Here is a 21,714-nt window from a genome sequence, read left to right as displayed (position 1 = left end):
GTCATATTGGTTCAGTGTACTGAAGGGTTAGAGAAATCTTAACTGTAGATTCTAATTGTATATTCCTTTACATTATAGGTCTCCAGAATGGAAATTCATTTCAGATAGTGAGAAGGAAAACATTGACTTAACTTTCAAAGCTGATGGAGAATTCTGGATGTCCTATAATGACTTCAAGAAATATTTTACTCGAATTGAGATCTGTAATTTGAGTCCTGATGCACTACAAGAAGAACATACCAAAGGAAGTGGAAGGAAATATGAAATGAGCATATTTGAAGGTGAATGGGTACGAGGAGTCACAGCAGGTGGCTGCAGAAATTACATAGGTGAGATCTCAGCTTAATGAATTGTAGCTTAGAGATTCAACCGAATACACTTTCACATTCCCATGTCTTACACACTATTTTCCAATTTGGAATGCTGTGACTGAACTTCTGTCATTAATTTTACTACTCAATGTTCTGGAATTTATTTTTCATTTTATGGTTATGTTTCTTATCCTATAGTCACCATTGTATTTTCTTTTCTACTCTCTAATTTTAACATATTGCGAATTTCATATTCTTTTACCTAGTAACTGAACACATTTATTTTTATACTCTTATTTTTACTGTTGCATAAAGTGTAACTCTCTTTTGTAATTATTCCTTCATGTTGATATTACCTAGATTTTTTTTCTCATTCTTAGATTATCATGGTACTTGTAGCTCTGTTATGCAACAATGCAACAATTTTCTACACAACTTATTTTCACGTATGATAGAATTCTATTGCTTTTTCTACAGAATTATTCCAAATTTTGATTATAGTGGGAGTTAATGTAATGCAGTGTAATCCCACACATCAAAATCTCATCTATTTTAGGCAAAAGTTGCTCAATTATAACCATTCTCAGTGTGAAAAAATAGTTTTGGTTTATTGAAAACTTTCTACATAGCCAAAATTTCTACCTTTATGCATTCTGTTACCTTTACCAGCATGATTATTAGTGTTGTAACCTAGTACACATATAGACCTTAATGAAGCTACATTTTATCCATACCACAGTGTCAAGGATTGAAACAATTAACATGGTCATTGTCAACAAATTTCTAATCTTACAGCAAGTGGATAACAGTTACTCTTTGATAATGATGAGAACTCGTATAAGCTAAACGTGGTACATAAAAGTGCAGACAAAAAGTGAATACTATGTTTAATACTATGTTTACAGAAGGTCCAGCATTTTTAAAGTAGCTTTTGTGGTAATTTCATAAGTTCATTAATAGATTGTGCAACAGAATTAGTATCTGAAATTTTTTCTGTAAATGCACACTATGACACATTCTTTCAAATAATTATTAAGGAAAGGTCTATGTGGAGGTAGGAAAACTTGTTAAGTCAGCAATGCATGAAAGTGCTGTCATACATAGTATAAAAAGTTGGGCTAGAGATGAAGTAAAAATGGTTCAAATGGCTCTGAGCACTATGGGACTTAACTTCTGAGGTCATCAGTCCCCTAGAACTTAGAACTACTTAAACCTAACTAACCTAAGGACATCACACATACCCATGCCTGAGGCAGGATTCGACCCTGTGACCGTTGTGGTCGCGTGGTTCCAGACTGTAATGCCTAGAACTGCTCGGCCACCCTGGCCGGCAGAGATGAACTAAATAGGCCATGGAATGTAAGGACGGAATAAAACTAAAGGTGATGAAACAGTTTAAAAAATGTAACAAACAAAAAAAATGAATAGCCGTATCTGAAATACGCACTTTTGTCATCAGCTTGTGTGTACATGGCAAGTATACCTAATAGATACAGACAAATATTTTTTTAGGCTGTTCAAACATACATGTTTTAGAACACATAGACAGGAATTAGAATCTTTGTTTCACCATTTGACTCAACTGATTGGCTAAATCTGGGGACCATTGTCCAATGCCTAAACAAATTTCCCTCACACCTGGGGTTTGCTAATCTGTTATTTTCTGCTCCTGTTGAACATTTATTGCTGTGTTCTTCCTGTTTGCACAATGCTGCTCACTCCAAGAAAAAATAATCTGTACCTATGGTGAATCTAATTTCAGCACAGAGAAGACTGAAATATACCTATATGAAACTCTTTGGTAATCTACCCAAATGGGTCCCTCTCATATTGGGGTCTAAGTGACTTACCCTTCCTTTTTAACTTTTCCCAACCTATTCCTCTTTCCTCCTTGAGGAAAGAAATAATATTTCTGAAAGCTAGGATAGTTTTGTGCACTTTTTGTGCTTACTGAAAGTATTAAGAACTGTCCTGAAGGTAAATAATGGTTTCCAATCCTGTCTCATGGTGGATGAGTATGAATTTCCCTGTTAATACATATGTCTGACAGTAATAATATTTTCATACCTAGATTGTAGTAACTTTTTCTTAACAACTCTTTCCATACTGTTAAAGAATTTTTAAAAAGAAATAAGTAGACAGTTCAAAACCTTTAAATGGCCAGGATAGAGCCACAAAATCTATATTTTAAGAAGTGTGTGGAGTTGTTTAATTGATCTATTTCACATGATAATTTTTTTGTTGTGAGGGTGCTCTGTGTGCCATGTAACTAACTAATGACATAACCACATGTTCCAGTCATTTTCACCACATTTTTGATCTCGTTTTTATTTACTTTTGTATCTTTTTTGGCACTTTTAATTTTTAATGTTACCTTAGTATTTACTAAATGCCCTGTTCTTTGTTCTCAGAACTACTTCATTCTTACAACCTTATTGTTTGTGATTCCTTCTGCTCAACGAAACAAGCTCAATGTTCTGAATATCTTCCCTCCTGTAGTCAATTATTAGTTTCTCTCTTATTGAATACTGTATTAGATTCTGTTTGTTTATTTTGTATTCTGTCTTTACTCGCTGCCTCATCCCCTTATTTAATGTGTTTGCTTTGTGCATCCCAAATCTAAAAACCCAATCAGTCTAAGTTGATTTTTTCATGGCAAATTAGCAAACAGTGCTATCAAAGTGCACTTATTTTCGCAGCTGGTGGGACATCTAAAACTCTTAACATTGAAGTTAACATTTCTCCTTGTCACTATAGACTAGCACTAAAGGGATTAGAGTCCACACTTCCAGTAACATTTGCTTAGTGTACTTTTTAATGAGTTCTCTAGTTGTTTATGTTCCACATGTCTCCTGGGAGCCTGCATGTAAACTGACAATGGAGATTTTACAATGAATCTTTATATTAACTATACAGAGCTGTGACAAGTTTTTCTGTGGTCATGTACATGCATCACTATTTCTTCAATAATAGTAATTAATTTTTCTTACCTTCCACTTAATATGCTTTACTTCTCCCCATCTTAAATATTTTTGAGTTGCTTCACATAATGGTAAAAAATTACAGTAATAATCTATTTTTCAGATACCTTCTCACATAATCCACAATACCGTATAACACTGGAAGATCCAGATGAAGATGAAGATGATGATGATGACAAATGTACAGTAATAATTGCATTAATGCAAAAAAATCGTAGATTACAGAAGAAAAGTGGAGCTAATTTTCTATCTATAGGTTTTGCAGTGTACCATGTATGTATTACATAGCACATGTTCACTAATAAAATTTAATTCTTTTAGAGAAGGATACAAATATGTACATAAAAGTATATATGTGTGTGTGTGTGTGTGTGTGTGTGTGTGTAAGAATTTTTAAGGTTCTGTACAGTTAGATACACCAAGATCCATGAAAAGCCATTGTACCATTGAAACATTTTGCAGTTTTTTCTCCACTAAGTATCTGAGTCACATAGAAGCAGCTTGGTGCAGAAAACACATTTGAATGACATTTTACATGGACATCAACTACAAAATTTGAAGGTGGCCAAAGCAAGCATGAGATGAACTTGGAGTCAGATATTCCCCAGGACAACATTTCACAGCTATTGAGAAAATTCCTTGACGGAAGAAATATCCTGCAAGACTACATCTGGGTGACTATATTATGGACATCAAACCAACACTGCCTCTGACCTAAGACCTCACAGTAGCTTATATGCCATCAGACAATGGGCACTCTGTATCCTTTGTGGTCCATCAGTTGCATCCCTCTCATACAAATACTCTGCATGGCTCAGTAAATGAGATGTCTTGTCTACCATGGGTGAGCCCAGGAGCAGTGGAGTAGTATTCTGTCTGCAGATCATCTGAGACAGCCTGGAGATTGATTCTCACTGACTGTTGCTGGGACACATTACAAATCTGCGATGTTGTGAATAGGGATCATATGAAGTGACGGTGTTCTTGTCTGGTGTGACATCAGGCCAGGAGAATGTATGTCATTTATGAACGTCCTGTGGGTACTATGCTGGATGCAGTGTGTAGGGATAACACCCTGGACTAGAATTTGTACCCTTTCCTGGACTATTAGCTACCCCCAGCAGAAATTACACTCTGTAATGATTTTCATAGTTTTGGATCTGATAAATTCCTGCTATAGTGTTCTCGTCTTTGGTACACTAGTGTAGAAGTTGCCACGAAATTTACTGAGTAAAAAAACTGCATATTTTGGACATTTATTTATATGTATAAACATCTGTTTGACGTTTTGATTCCTCTGACCCTCAAAACAAGGACATTGCATAACACTTTGACTTATTAATTGAAAGTTGGTATAAAAAATGTTTCCAATGTTTCCCTTATCACATAATACTGGATTGCAGCAGAGTCTGTTCGCAGTGTGCTACAGCAACAGCATTACTGCTTTAAAGGAGGAACTGAGTTTCCAGTGTTTTCACAGTCCAAATTCTTTATCTCTTGGTTAATCCATTCTCTTTACAAATTTTGATCATACTTGTTTTTTATTTTTACAGTCATCATCATTCGTTTTACCTGATTTACCAGTATTTGTCTCTACTTTTGATGCATCCATATTTACATTTTTCATATTTAGCCAACTCTCGGCCTTTACTTTTCTTCATTCTTTTTTCCTTTACTTTGTCATTTGTTGTTCTGTGTATTTCTTTTGACTCCTTATTAATTTGGAATTGTTCTACATTCTTGAGAGTTCCTCTTCATTATGGGATCTATAGAATATAAACTTTGAACTGCTGATTACAAATATCTAATCATAAGCGGTGCTCTGGAATATGAGTCTCAGCCATTAATCCAACACTGCTTGAAATCAATTACTGAACTGTGTGTTCCTCTCAATGCAGTAGTAGTAGTAGCTCTAGTCCATTTGCAGCATTGGAAATTCTTACACTTTCTTCATTTCATTTAATATTAATTATCAGTGTACAAAGATTTGTCATTTAAAAAGTAAGTCACATCTCATACTGTTACACCTATGTTAATAATACATCTACATCTTTTCTCTGCAAACCATTGGTAAGTGGATGACAGAAGGCACTTCCTATTGTATAAGTTATTAGGGCTCTTTTCCATTCCATTCATCTATGGAGCATAGCAAAATGATTGCTTAAATGCCTCTTTGCATGCTGTTATTTATCAATTTACCTTCGCAGTCCCCATGGGAGCATCATCTGCAAAAAGTCTGAGGTTCCTGCAGTGTATCCCCTCTTTTATACTCCCAGAATTAACAATTTTTCTGCCATTTAAAACATTTTTTATCACTCCTCTCAAATTTCCTATGTTCCCAATTATTTCTATGTTAATATGCACCCATTTTGGTGTTAACATATTTATAGTTTTCCCATGATGTATGGTTTACAAAAATTGACGTAATTGACATAAACTGATGCTGGCATGCCTTTGGTCTTCAAGTGTTATGTACATATGTTGCACGCCATTAAGCGGTTCAGTTTCTTGATACCAGGACGCTCATCTCAGCAGATATGAACTGGTAAATGTTGGAACAACTCATGCTTTGTCTCCTGCTACTCTCAACATCTACTTGTCATGGTGGCTGATGAGAGTAACTAGGTTCTTTCAGAAGAAAGTATCATGACAGTCACTACAATTACCTAACTGTTTTACCATGCATGTGCAGTTGTGTGATTCCGCCTTTGCGATCTCACATTTTGTTGTTTGCCCATTTCTTGCTCTCATTGCACTGTTCAACTATGTGAGAGAATTTACTCTCATTATCAAATACAAATATTTAGGTAAGTATATTTTGTGACGTATCACAATCAGTGTGAATTATGGTTTGTATATGTGTGGTTTTCTGCGTAGTGGAGGAGGCACAATATACCTTATAATCTCAAAGTAGCAACTACTGTGTAAAAGAGGCAGAACAGCATCCATACAAACATCACACAAAATATGCATGTAAACATATGCACATCACAATGAGAGTAAATTCTCAGGATTCATTGTTTCATTATTTAAATAATGAATAACACAGTGGTAGGCTTCCCAAAAACATCAATTATAATGAATGAATTAAGTTAAAAATTTCTGTTTCAAGACAGTTATCAGTTCCAGTCCCATACCCGTGGATAAACAAAGTATGAAATTCAGATAATCTTTATCAGGTAATAAACAAGTCTTTGGTGAGTATTTTCATGCCTGTTACATACATATATCATACATAAACTATGAAACTGCAAGGCTGTCTTATATGTAACTTTTACAACTTAAAAAGTTGTTTCCCACATGTTACATTTGCCTGCATTTTACACCATTTTTTTTAAAACGTCCCTTGAAAAGTGCAAAAGAAGGGTTACACTGTTTTAATATTGTCAGCAAGGTAATTAATATAAAACATGAATAGTAAGTTCCAACACCCTTCCCCAGGTCACACCTAAAGTTACTTCTATGTCTGTTGATGACTCTCTGTCCTAGGTAAAATGCTGAGTCCTTATCAGCAAGAAATGCTCAAACCAGTCACAAATCTCACTTGATACCCCATATGGTCGTACTTTCTGTAACAAGTGTGTGTGTGTGTGGGGGGGGGGGGGGGGGGGGTAATTGAGCCAGATGGGACAGAGCATCGAGTGACATTATACTGAGTGCACTATCCGAAAATTACCTCGAGCAATTAAACAGAGAACCGACTCGTGGAGATAACATCTTGGACCTACTGATAACAAACAGACCCGAACTTTTCGACTCTGTATGTACAGAACAGGGAATCAGTGATTATTGCAGCATCCCTGAATATGGAAGTTAATAGGAATATAAAAAAAGGGAGGAAGGTTTATCTGTTTAGCAAGAGTAATAGAAGGCAGATTTCAGACTACCTAACAGATCAAAACGAAAATTTCTGTTCCGACACTGACAATGTTGAGTGTTTATGGAAAAAGTTCAAGGCAATCGTAAAATGCGTTTTAGACAGGTACGTGCCGAGTAAGACTGTGAGGGACGGGAAAAACCCACCGTGGTACAACAATAAAGTTAGGAAACTACTGCGAAAGCAAAGAGAGCTCCACTCCAAGTTTAAACGCAGCCAAAACCTCTGAGACAAACAGAAGCTAAACGATGTCAAAGTTAGCGTAAGGAGGGCTATGCGTGAAGCGTTCATTGAATTCGAAAGTGAAATTCTATGTACCGACTTGACAGAAAATCCTAGGAAGTTCTGGTCTTACGTTAAATCAGTAAGTGGCTCGAAACAGCATATCCAGACACTACGGGATGATGATGGCATTGAAACAGAGGATGACACGCGTAAAGCTGAAATACTAAACACCTTTTTCCAAAGCTGTTTCACAGAGGAAGACCGCACTGCAGTTCCTTCTCTAAATCCTCGCACAAACGAAAAAATGGCTGACATCGAAATAAGTGTCCAAGGAATAGAAAAGCAACTGGAATCACTCAATAGAGGAAAGTCCACTGGACCTGACGGGATACCAATTCGATTCTACACAGAGTACACGAAAGAACTTGCCCCCCTTCTAACAGCCGTGTACCGCAAGTCTCTAGAGGAACGGAGGGTTCCAAATGATTGGAAAAGAGCACAGATAGTCCCAGTCTTCAAGAAGGGTCGTCGAGCAGATGCGCAAAACTATAGACCTATATCTCTTACGTCGATCTCTTGTAGAATTTTAGAACATGTTTTTTGCTCGCGTATCATGTCATTTCTGGAAACCCAGAATCTACTATGTAGGAATCAACATGGATTCCGGAAACAGCGATCGTGTGAGACCCAACTCGCCTTATTTGTTCATGAGACCCAGAAAATATTAGATACAGGCTCCCAGGTAGATGCTATTTTTCTTGACTTCCAGAAGGCGTTCGATACAGTTCCGCACTGTCGCCTGATAAACAAAGTAAGAGCCTACGGAATATCAGACCAGCTGTGTGGCTGGATTGAAGAGTTTTTAGCAAACAGAACACAGCATGTTGTTATCAATGGAGAGACGTCTACAGACGTTAAAGTAACCTCTGGCGTGCCACAGGGGAGTGTTATAGGACCATTGCTTTTCACAATATATATAAATGACTTAGTAGATAGTGTCGGAAGTTCCATGCGGCTTTTCGCGGATGATGCTGTAGTATACAGAGAAGTTGCAGCATTAGAAAATTGTAGCGAAATGCAGGAAGATCTGCAGCGGATAGGCACTTGGTGCAGGGAGTGGCAACTGACCCTTAACATAGACAAATGTAACGTATTGCGAATACATAGAAAGAAGGATCCTTTATTGTATGATTATATGATAGCAGAACAAACACTGGTAGCAGTTACTTCTGTAAAATATCTGGGAGTATGTGTGCGGAACGATTTGAAGTGGAATGATCATATAAAATTAATTGTTGGTAAGGCGGGTACCAGGTTGAGATTCATTGGGAGAGTGCTTAGAAAATGTAGTCCATCAACAAAGGAGGTGGCTTACAAAACACTCGTTCGACCTGTACTTGAGTATTGCTCATCAGTGTGGGATCCGTACCAGATCGGTCTGACGGAGGAGATAGAGAAGATCCAAAGAAGAGCGGCGCGTTTCGTCACGGGGTTGTTTGGTAACCGTGATAGCGTTGCGGAGATGTTTGATAAACTCAAGTGGCAGACTCTGCAAGAGAGGCGCTCTGCATCGCAGTGTAGCTTGCTCGCCAGGTTTCGAGAGGGTGCGTTTCTGGATGAGGTATCGAATATATTGCTTCCCCCTACTTATACCTCCCGAGGAGATCACGAATGTAAAATTAGAGAGATTAGAGCGCGCACGGAGGCTTTCAGACAGTCGTTCTTCCCGCGAACCATACGCGACTGGAACAGGAAAGGGAGGTAATGACAGTGGCACGTAAAGTGCCCTCCGCCACACACCGTTGGGTGGCTTGCGGAGTATCAATGTAGATGTAGATGTAGATGTAGATGTAGATGCCATTTGGAAGTCAAGAAGGAGTAATTCATCTATCTGTCACAATCTATGGCTTCTTTCAGGATGCCATATGAGAAAAGTGTGAGTTGAGTTTCACATGGTCAATATTTTTGGAATCCTTGCTGGTAGGCACAGAGGATGTCATTCTGTTTGAGGTACCTCATTACATTTGAGCTCAAAATATGTGTAAAGATGCTATAAAAATGTACATGAAGGATATTTGATATTAATTTTGTGTGATCTATGCTTCCTTCCAACCACTTGACAATTTTTCATTTGAGATATTTTGGTAAATTATGATTAAATGAGGGCTATCTCGGCAGCAAATTTGGTACAGACTCTGGCAGGTATTCCAACAGGCTCTGGAGTTTTATTCAATTTTAAAGATTTCACTGTTTCTCAATGCCACTGACACTAATACCTGTTTCACAAATCTTTGCACTGGTGTGAGAATCAAACTGGGGCATTACTCCTGAATTTTAAAGGAACATTCGAAAACAGGGCTAAGCGTTTTTGCTTTGCTGCCTTCAATTTCAGTACCTGTCTCCTCCATGAGTGTCTGGACACTAACTTTGGTGCCACTAACAGCCTTTACATTCAATCAAAATTTCCTTGCATTTTGTGGAAGATCTTTGAATAGTATTCCGCAGCAATAGTTAATGAAAGCTTCATGCATTGCCTTCATGACTGTTATTCTGCAACAGTAATTACTGAAAGCTTCATGCATTGCCTTCTTAACAGTCAAATGTGTTTCGTTCAGCATCTTTCTGTCAATAGCCCTGCACTTTGTTTTACACCTATTACACAGTAGTCTCTATTTCTTTAGAAGCTTCTTTAGCGTGGTTGTGTACCATGGAGGGTCACACCCATCAGAACTGTTGTGCAGGTACATATCTGTCCAATTCAAGGTCAGCTATTATTTTAAACTTTTTGGAGACATAATTCCTATATGTGATCTTGTCCTGAGCTTAAAGTTTCAAGTTCCTCATTGAGCTATGACACTAGTGCCCCTTTATCTACTTCATTAATAAATCTTTCTATTAGTTTTAGCCACACATTGCACTTTCATAATCATTGTTACTACTGCTGCATCACAGTCACTGAGCCAGTTTCAGTGTGGACTTCCTTAAAGAGGTCTGGTCTGTTCATTGGCATTAGATTTAATAGATATTCATCATGAGTGGGATTCTGAACTATCTGTTCCAGGTAGTTTTCAGAGAGTGCATTTAGTAATGTTTTGCAGGCTGTCTTCTCATGTCCACCACTAAAAAAAACTGTAATTATCCCAATTGATTGTTGGGTGATAAAACTCTCCTATGATGGTTACAATATTATGGAGAACTTACATACTATGTACTTTTTGGAAATTGTAATGTTTGCTGGTGTCATTATTATATTGTTCAAGAGCCCTAAATAAATCATACCTAGGATAGCCAGCATAAAAACAAAACAGACATATTATGCACAGCACCCTTTCAATCTCAGTCGTGGACTTGTGTTTTGAAAATTGATTCTTCTAGAATCTGTATTGTTCCTTGCCAAACAGACAGTGAGTCACAAGCCCAAGAAGCAGATATCAACCACCATGTGTTAAATGAATCCCTTCATTCTCAGATAAATTAAAAAACTAAAATGGAATCAATGGATTAAAAATTTTGTCAAAAACATCAGTAAGGCTTGATTTGCACTTAGACATATCGACTTCTGTAATTTTCTGTAGATGAAATACTGTCATTATGTGCATAAATTTCCATTCATCATGAGATAATAACAATGGCTATTACAAAAAAAATATAAAGCACTTTCTCTGAAAAAATCAGTTATACCTATGTTGTGTTGTCAATATATCAAGAGAATGCAGAGAAGTCTCACAGGACCTTCGCATTCATGCACTCTCATATCACCTCATACAGTATGTAGTGGTAGTTACTGTTAACAGTGTAAATCAGTTTCAAGTTAAATGAGATCAAAACACAAGATACAAAGACAATTTTCACATGAATTTGGCATCTGTGTGAAGAACTGACTGAGTTGCTGTAATATGTTACATCAGGTCTTAAAGACTGCCAAAGGACAAGAGAAAATAAATTTGATCTATCCTGAATTTAAAAAGGAGATTTCAAGTGTACCTTATTACCCACTATTTCTGTACGTCAACTAAATTGCTGTGGTAGATGATGTTGATAGTAAAACAAGTCTCCAAAGTTTTTGTATATTTTATGTTTCCATATTGGTATGATATAAATTTTTATCTGTATCAAGTTAGGATGTTCATTTGCAGTAATTGTAACGGTGAATAGAGTACAGATTACATTTTTGATTAATGTCACTGACCAGTTTACCATTCATAACAGTTAATATCTCTTGTAGTGTACAGAAACAGTTCATAATATCCCTTCAGTATAGTAACTAGTGACCCACCCAGCTTTGCATGGGTATCATTATGTATCTACAGCCAGAAAACTTTCCTGGTGTAGCCAGGAGGCAGAGTGCTGATTCAATGAATGCCAGCACACTGGATGCTGAAGTAGTAGTGGTGGCCAATGCAGCTAAGTGAAGACTTCTTGTGTTGTAGACCGGTGTCCCATGGTTACAACAGATGGTGGTGTTGCCCATGGGGACGAACCTGAAACTGTTGGCTGCAGCATTGCATCAGGTAGCTTTGGACCCCAGTGGGATGTAGCTGGGAAGACCTTGCATTGAGCCCTTTAGCATGAGTTGGTACTAAGTTATCTGGTGGGTGGTCGCATGGAGACTATGGCAGAGTCAAGGCAGCCTGCAGGGGAGGCTGTCACTGGTTCATGTTATGGTCCCTATGATGATAACTGTGTCAGTAGCATGTTGTCATCTCTGTGGTGGAGACTGATTCATGGTGGTGACTGAAGCAAAGCCCTGCCATGCTGATGACATCCTCAACTGGGCAGGGAGTTTATATTCAGCCAGCTCTGCCTTTGGCCTGTGCCATTACAATCTGTATGGAGTACCCTGTGCCATACAACAAGGTGTGAACCATCCTTTGTCACAAAAGATTGGAATGAAACACCCTTTGTGATGTCACATTGGTAAGATGAACTCTCTATCATGCAAAGATCGGTATGAAGCACACAATGCTATGTCGCAAAATTGGTATGAAGCACCCCCTGCCATGCAACATTAATGAACAATAGGTACAGAGCACTTTTCACCATACATCATGGTATGAAACACCCTCTGGCAGGAAACATTGATATGAAGTATCATCTGCCACTCAACATCAGTAAGGAGCAACCTCTGATGCGCAACATTGCTGAATTCTCTTTAGACATCATTGGTATCATAGGATTACCTAGTTTGAGTGCTGTGCTTTCCACATCGCTGAATAAAATTACATTACATGACATTACCATCCATTTACAGAGGATGAGCTGCGGAATCTTGTAACACAAAGTGACAATGAGGACTTCATCATGCCCATTCCAAATGATTGTTGTTGGACAGATAATGATGCCAATGAGCCTCTTGGTGGATCCACACCACAAATATTCAAACTATAAGTGAACCAGCAAACACTGAATCAGTAAATGCAGATCCAGATTTCAATGTCAACATTGCTTCTTCCTCTGATTCTGAAGAGGGCCTGAGCAGATGCCTGACATATCTGCTAACAGACACAAAACAGATGATTTTAGATACAAAACTGTCAATTTAGATTATTCATCTATGGTATACGACTGTTTCCAAGCTGTTTTAGCTAAGAAACTGTAAACTACATAGCTGAGCAATGTAATTTATATTATTAGCACTTTTGCAGTGATGCCAGTGAAAAATCAAGACTGTAGTGTTGGAAAAACAAACAATAATGATTACTGTATCCTTGCAGTGAATATTCTGATGGTTAAGAGATAGTGAGAAAAACTGAAATAAACAGTTACTGGACCATCTACTCAAATGTTTATGCAAATCATGCCAAGAAGTAGGTATCTTCTTGTTGATAAGAATGTTACACTTTATCGATAATGATGAGGACCCTGGAGTTGATAAAATCTGAATAATTAGGATAATTGTGGATCATCTAAGAAAAGCATGTTCAGATGCTTTCCACACTTGTGCGTTCAGTAAAGTTTAGTACTCTACAAAGATTGTGCCCTCTTCAAACAGTACTTTCCACCCAAATACCACAGTGTAAAGTTTTTTGTGCTGTAAGACTGAGAAATGGGAATTCTTGACCTTGTTATTTATTTGGGTGCAGCAACAGACATAAAAAGGAAACTGATTTTGGTGTAAATCTTGGAATATGGAGCATTCTTCTTTCTTCACTAGAATGCTACCACATTAAAGGTCACACACTATATGTTGACAGTTGGTACACAAACCTGGCATTATTTTGCTATCTGCATGACAGTAAGAAAAAACTGTAAAGCCATCCCTGTTTTACCAAAAAAAAAAAGAGAGATTGCGTTTATGTCAACAGATAAATGTCTTGCTCCGAAGTAGAAGGGCAAGCAGAAAATGAAGATGCTTTCAACTCTTCATAAAAGTGAAACTAAAGCAACTGATAAAATAGAGAAGCACAGATGAAGCAAAAAGAAAACCAGCTTTCATCATAAGCAACACTGAAAACATGGAGACCCTCAACACATGTGATGTGATGCTGAGTTCTCCAGAATGTGAACAAAAACTGTAAAATGATATAAAAAAGTATTTTTTCTTTTGGGTGATCTGTCTCTGCTGAACTTGCGTGCATTCTATAAAACTCTAAAAAGTAGAAATTTTCCAGTATCTGATTTTCAATGGAAGTTTTTCAAGGAGATCCTAGAGAATCACCACCAACAGCAAACAGATCCAAAACAATAGTTTTGCCTGATCCTGGTCCTCATCCATATCCTTTATCTTTTGGTAAATTCACCTTCATCCTCATTGCCAGTGGGTCCCTCTCATAAGGGGGTCTGAGTGACTCACCCATCCTCCTGAACCTTCCTCATCCCATCCCTCTCTGCTGACCAAGAAAGAACTAATAGCTCTGAAAACTATGATTGTGTCATGTAGTCTATTGAAAGTACCAAACATTTTGCCTCCTGAGGGACAAGTACTGGCTTGCAAAGCTGTCTCATAATTTATTAGTTTTCTTGGCTGATTTTCCCTTTGATACAATTAACTTCAGTTTTATTATTAACAAGTATCTAGAAAATTTGAAGAGCATTGTGGAAAAAATATTGATTTGATTGGGTAAATAACATCAGCAATAGTAGTTGAGAACATCTGAAGCTCATATCAGAAATGCTGTCCACTTGGCTTCAATGAAATTTTTGATATAATAGTCTCAACGTAATGAAGTCACTTTTTCTGTTACAGCTTCCAAATCCAGATAGTTTACCAAAACCTCTGGACACAGCTTTTTTCAAAAGATATAAATCAGCAGCAATGACACCACAATTCATCAATCTACGGGAAGTTACTTTACGCTTGAAATTACCACCTGGTGTTTATTGCATAGTACCATCAACATTTGAACCAAATGAGGAAGGAGAATTTATCATCAGAGTATTTTCAGAAAACAAAATTAACATGCAGTAAGTCTAGAAGAAGTTAACGAATAAAATATACTAGACCACAGTGGCAGTTAACAAATATTTTCAATTTTTATGGATATACTTGTTACCTTCTTGACTACAGTTTGTAGCACTCACCTTCATTAACTTCAATTATGTAACTACTATGTGTCAAACACATTATATATATATATATATATATATATATATATATATATATATATATATATATATATATATATGCTAAATTGGTGTAGTGTTGGTAGTGAGAGACAATATACTTATAGAATCAGACCTCAGAGTGTAAAAAAGAAGGAAAAATTACAGTCATAGATTACAAGAGAAACAGAGAACACATATGGACCAAATTTTTTATTGACACATTTAGCTAATTTTGTGCCATATGGGAATATTTTCACGCTTGTGGATCTTGAGTGGAAACAGTTACAATATGTCTGTGAAATACCTCTATTAAAAGAGATTATATGTCTTTCAAGTTTACGTCATCATATTGTGTTAATGGCACACCATTCAGTATCGTATAACTCTGCTTGTATCTTGATCGTGAAGAGATGTGTCATAGTGAATACTCTTAGCAGGTTAATAACAGATTTTAATCACCAGACCCAAAAACATAGACTTTATTGAATTTTCAATAGCTTCTTATGAAATACATAGCCTAAATAATTACTTATTTTGGCAGATTCAGACATCACATCTAAACCTGTTCATGATTGCTTCCAGGTACTCCCTGTCATTCATTACCTTTTTAACCATTTTATTACACAGTATAATATTAATAACATGACAGGTACTTATGTAATTCTGAGTATTTTTAGGGGCTCGAGGATTTTAAATTTGTGCACAACAGAACTACCTTTATTCAGTTATATACAAAATTCAGGAAGTCATTTTTGAACTTTCTTCCTTGCTCTTAGAGCTTAAACACAATCTACAATGTGTTGCCAATCTATATATATATCAACACTTTCTTATTTTGTAGTGTTCATATTCAGTGAATGTATAATAATTGTTGAAAGTGGAGCAACAGTTCTTCATTTATGCATGTCACTATACATACAATAATCTATGTTGTTGAATTGCTTTTTGTCAATGGATTTGAAGCTTCTCAAAATGAATCCCTTCCTTTACACTTCTGTATTTAGGGATTGTGAAATCTGTAACTGTCAATTTGTGATGCAGATACATTGCTACTGTTCAATTCACTTTTAAAATGTTATTATTAGTGTGGCACTCATTTCATAGGTATAACTGTCCTGTTGTGTACATTCATTATGTCTGATAGAGCTTGAAAACATAAGACAAGAGATTTTCTCACACCAGTCAATGTGGGACAAGACAACAATAACATTTCCAGTCTGCTACAACACAGCTCTTATCTTACTTAATTTAGCACCTGTGATGACCACAGCTTTCTGGGTAACTCATCTAACTGTCACCAGATCATGTCCATTGGAAACTGTTACACATTAATAGCATTTGTTATACAGGAGTTTCTTGGATTTAAATAATCAGCCAGTATTTCAGCATAATGTTAACTAACAAGGGTTTCAAGGCAGTGGCATCTAACACTATTCACAGTGAATATCCAGGCCACATAGATTAGCTAATACTGAGTAGTTGCTTATATCTCCATTTAGCAGCAGACATGGTTAAGTATTATTGGTGATTTGCTTGACTAAATAGGGAATTGGTTCCCTACCCCATCTCAAACTTTGCTATAGTAAGTAAGAATGCCTAATCTGGTTTAGTATCTTCTCAAATTCTAAGATGCTACATGTCCTCTTTAAGAAGAGGAGGACATGTAGCATTAAGTCTTGAAGTTTAAAAGTGGCAGAATCTTACACCTCTCCAAGTCACAGTACAGTATTGGAAGGCCCCTAAGATTGTTTTTGAAATGTTTTTCCATCAACAAAATATAGTTGTCATGGTCTTAAAATTGCTGTTCATTAGTGTAACAAACACATTGCTTTTGTTTTGTTGCTGTTGTCTCTTTGGTATGGGCACAGTGAAGTGATCTACGAGTTTGATGGTGATGCTTTCAGTGCTCCACATTACATCTCCAGATTTCATTCACCATTTATAGTACTGCAGATCCAAAAATGTCCCAATGGTGCTGTTTAAATTCTGTGGCAAATTATGTCTGGTCCAGATGACTTCCATTTTGTGGCACTGTGGATAGCAGCTTTTGTCTTTACTTGTGAATGACATCTCAAACATTTTGATGTCATCCTCTAACGTGTGGGGGCACATGTTCTCAAAGATAGTTTCACAGATACATTTGTCATCTTCTTCTTATTTTCTGTATAAGCTGCAGAAATTACAATAAACACAGAATACAAAAATGGGTTGTGATTTTATGCTCTGTTTTATTTATGATGCCTACTTTCATTGCATATAATCAGCTCTTTCACCAGTAACTGTGAAATAGTCATATGGTTTCACCTTTGGCAATGGTCTTTGGTCATAATGCCACACTAGTGCATTCCATTTGCTTTCAAAAGAGAGCCAAAGGCGTCATCATTTTACACAAATCACATAAACAACTGAAGTAATATGCTGTGATTAGCTTTTGTCAGGACCTTTTTATTTTATTTATTTTATTTCTTTAACTATATTATAGTATACCTTAGCTCAATTTGATTCAAGTTTTTGAGATGATGCTTAATATCCTCCGTATGCAATGCATATTTTTTTCTTTCTTGGATATAATTTTCTATTTTCACTGTTATGTTTAAGTAATATATATACAAAGGAAACATTTCTGTAAGAGTATGTTCAAGATCAACTATTGGTTATGCAGCAATGACACAGTTAATAGAAGTTCTGACCATGCTGATATTTATATTAACAGGCATCAGTTCAGCAGACACTGTAGACTGTGGCTTCCTAGGAATTGTGCTCAGTGAGCAAATGGTGAGTGCAGGCCTGTGAGCAGCAACTGCTGTAATTCCTCCATCTTCAAAGAGAATAAGTTTGGGAGCTGTGTAGGGACTTGAGTAATGAAGAAATCAACCCTGGGGGAAACACTCAGCACACACTGTGCTGCAGAGTGAAAATTCGTTCTGGAAACAATCCCCCAGGCTGTGGCTAAGCCACATTTCTGCATTATCTTTTCTTCCAAGAGTGCTAGTCTTGTAAGGTATATAGGAGAACTTCGGTGAAGTTTGGAAGATAGGAAATGCTGTACTGATGGAAGTGAAACTGTGAGAATGGGTCATGAGTTGTGCTTGGAGAGCTCAGTCAGTGGAGCACTTGCCCATGGAAGACAAAGGTCAAGTCCTAGGCACCCAGTTTTAATCTGACTCTCCCCTATTTCACAACTGGCATTTCTCCCACATTGTTGCAACCACATGGCACATCCACATTTACCTCACTCCTCATCATGCTGCAATAGCTCTGCACATGAGTAAGAGTCTTGAGCAGGCATGAGTGCAGATACTAAAAAATCAGCAGATTGTTAGGTATCACTGTAGACAGCCTCACAATCAGCACAATAGCATTATTAGTTCTCATGCTCTCAGCCTCAGCAATGTAAGGCAATGGTGCTGAGCTTGTTGCATTTCATAAATCAACATTACCAATAGGAAATTGCCTGTGTCTGTATATGTGCGGATGGATAGGTGTGTGTGTGTGTGCGTGAGTGTATACCTGTCCTTTTTTCCCCCTAAGGTAAGTCTTTCCGCTCCTGGGATTGGAATGACTCCTTACCTTCTCCCTTAAAACCCACATCCTTTCGTCTCTCCCTCTCCTTCCCTCTTTCCTGATGAAGCAACCTTGGGTTGCGAAAGCTTGAAATTTGTGTGTGTGTTTTTTTTTTATTGTGTCTATCAACATACCAGTGCTTTTTCATTTGGTAAGTTACGGCATCTTTGTTTATATATATAATAGAGGGAAACATTCCATGTGGGAAAAATATATCTAAAAACAAAGATGATGTGACTTACCAAACGATAGTGCTGGCAGGTCGATAGACACACAAACAAACACACACACACACACACACACACACACACACACACACACACAAACAAAAACAAACACAAACATACACACATTGCCATATATATATATGGCAATGTATAGCCCTGACATCTTTGAGGATATCCTCGTCAAAATTGGTATCATTGACAGTGAAGTGTCTGTGGTGGCAATGATTACCGAAGTACAAGGGACAACTAAAACAAGTAGAAAGATATACTTGTTCAGTAACCTAGAGTAAAAAAGCAGTAGAGTCATATCTCAGTGAGCAACTTGAAATCATTAGCACAGGACGGGACCATTTAGAGGAACTGTGGCTTAAGTTTAAAAGAATACCTGACCATGCACTGGACAGATATGTATGCAGTAGAACAGTTCATAATGGAAGGACGCTCAATGATATACAGCCACTGTAAAGAAAGTTCTAATGAAACAGACAACTGTGTAAAACAAAGCCTAGGCTTATAAATAGAGTGATGCTGAATGAAACACATTTGGCTGTCAAGAGAGCAGTACTTGAAGGTTTTGAAGACTGCCATTGCAGAATATTGTCAAATAGCCTTCCACAAAACCCAAATAAATTCTGGTTATATGTAAAAGCTATTAGTGGCAAATAAGTTAGCATCCAGTCACTTGCAGATGTTATAGGAACTGAAATTGACAGTAGGAGAGAAAAAGCTGAAATGCTTAACTCCACTTTTCAAACGTTCCTTCACAAAGGAAATCCCAGATGAACTGCCCTAATTTAATACCCATATCACTGAAAAGATGAGTGAAGTAAGTGTTAGAGTCAATGGTGTTGAGAAACAGCTGAAATTGGGAAAATTGAACAAAGCTCCAGGGCTTGATGGAGTCCCTATCAGATTCCATACTGAATTTATCGCTGATTAAGCCCCTTTTCTAACTATAATCTATCATAGAGCCTTTGAATAAAAAAATTGTGCCCAATCAATTTGCAAGAAAGCACAGTTCAGACCCATTAGGAAGTGATCCACAACACTGTTGTCTGACATCCTTGAAATTAATTTGTTATATAATCTTAGAACATATTCTAAGCTCGAACATAATGAAATGGCTTGAACAAAATGAACTTCTCCATGCTACCCAGTGTGAATTCTGAAAAAATCTGTTATGTGAGACCCATCTCACACTTTTCTCACAAGGCTTATTGAAAGCTTTAGATCAAAATGGTTAGGTAGGTGCAGTATTTCTCAATTTCTGAAAAGAATATTTCTTGATTTCAAAAAAGCATGTGATTCAATACCACAGCTATGTTTATTATCAGAAGTATAATCATATGGGATATCCAGCTAATTTTGTGACTGAACTGAGGACTTTTCATAGAGAGGACACATCATATTATGGTCACAAACTATCCTGAGGAAATCTCCTTACAAAGTTTCAGGGGTCAGTTTTAAATGATGACTCAAGGAATATGGTACAACCCCCTAAGTATCACTCCCATAGGGATTGTGAGGACAATATTAAATTAATTACAGCATGCACAGAGGCTATTAAAGAATTATTGTTTCTGTGCTCCATTTGTGAATAGAATGGGAAGAACCCCTATCAAACGGTATAATGGGATGTTCCCTCTGTCACGCACTTCACACTGGTTTGCAGAGTATATATGTAGATGTTTATCTGTTTTACACAGTAATTTTACAGCTCATATCATCTAAATAAAAGCTTTATTTGCTTTAAATTCATTGCCCCAATTCCATTGGACAACAGGAAGTGAAAATATGCCAAGTAAGCCAATACTCTTGTCTTAGGTCAGTGCAACGAGAGATGCTTCTAAGGACATCGCATACTAAACAGAGTTTCTTGATTGGTTTATCTATGTGTTGACTCAAATTTAACATGTAATGCATCTGGACCTCAAGGAATTTGACACAGAGTGTTTACTTTAGTGTACCACCATTAATATTTACTTCTTCTTCTAATAAGTTTTTCATTATTTCTGATTTGAAATTGCATAATATGAGGCTTTATGTGATTAAAATCAGACAGTTAACTGTGAACCACTTATAGGCTTCTTCAGCTATCAACTGAGCTGTGTCTGCTAAGGCCCTAAGTTTGGGTTCTGCAGTAGTATGACTGTGTCATCAGCTGATGAACAATTTTTGAACTGCCCTTTAAAAGCAGTGGAAGACACTTCATGCAGGTTAGAAACAACAGTAGGCCAAATAGTGAACCTTGTCCCAATCCACAAGCTATATTCCCCCTTTCTGAGACACACAACATGTCTCTGCTTTCTGTTATGCAAGTAAAATTCCATTCATGCAAGAAGGGTTGCATTAATGTTTGACAAGTAGAATTTTGTGATCCGCACTTTTAAATTTTTTGGAAAAATGATGGAACATACCTACAGCTCTGTTAAGACTTCATTTGTGAGGTCAAGTTTTGCATTCTCTGTGGAGGATCCTTTATGAAAGCCAAACCAAGAGGCAGTTAACACTGTCAGCTCAGTTAAAGGAGTCAGTATTTAGACTGGGGGATTTTAAAATACTGGTGATAGTGGAGTTTCACTTCCTGATTATAGATTGTCCTCTGAATTACACACAATTCTCTTCCCCCTTCTTACTTTTTCTTGCAAAAAACTCCCCTCTATCTGGATGTTACATTATTTGCACACGGCACTACATGATGTAATTATCTACAGCTCACATCTCAGGGTGCTTGTGCAACTGAAGCAGCATCTATCTCTAAAAAACTAACTTTGACCTTGTTATTATAAATTGAGGTATGTGTACTTTGCTGTTAATTTATCTGAAAATCACACAGAATTACTGGCAATAATTCACAAATAATTGATTTGCCATATTTTTGTTACTTTTTGATCACCCAGCATTTTAATTCCATTATGTCCAGTTTAATGGTATTAACATGTAACATTATCAGTATTTTGCAAAAAATGTAATGTAACAGAAAT

At 37.0% G+C, this 21,714-nt stretch overlaps 1 protein-coding gene across 2 annotated transcripts in view; it reads left to right on the top strand.

The window, feature by feature from the left end:
* Positions 1-21,714, top strand: part of LOC124607793 (calpain-A-like) — a 241,886-nt gene that overhangs the window by 127,477 nt on the left and 92,695 nt on the right. For both annotated transcript variants that reach the window (XM_047139935.1, XM_047139934.1), the window contains exons 8-10: positions 79-329; positions 3,396-3,565; positions 14,581-14,798. In XM_047139935.1, coding sequence (XP_046995891.1) covers positions 79-329; positions 3,396-3,565; positions 14,581-14,798 — 639 coding nt within the window. The remainder of the gene's footprint in view (positions 1-78; positions 330-3,395; positions 3,566-14,580; positions 14,799-21,714) is intronic.

The sequence above is a fragment of the Schistocerca americana genome, chromosome 1, assembly GCF_021461395.2.
Source record: "Schistocerca americana isolate TAMUIC-IGC-003095 chromosome 1, iqSchAmer2.1, whole genome shotgun sequence".
In the NCBI taxonomy this organism is placed as follows: Eukaryota; Metazoa; Arthropoda; class Insecta; order Orthoptera; family Acrididae; genus Schistocerca; species Schistocerca americana.
This window is presented reverse-complemented; position numbering and strand designations above follow the sequence as displayed.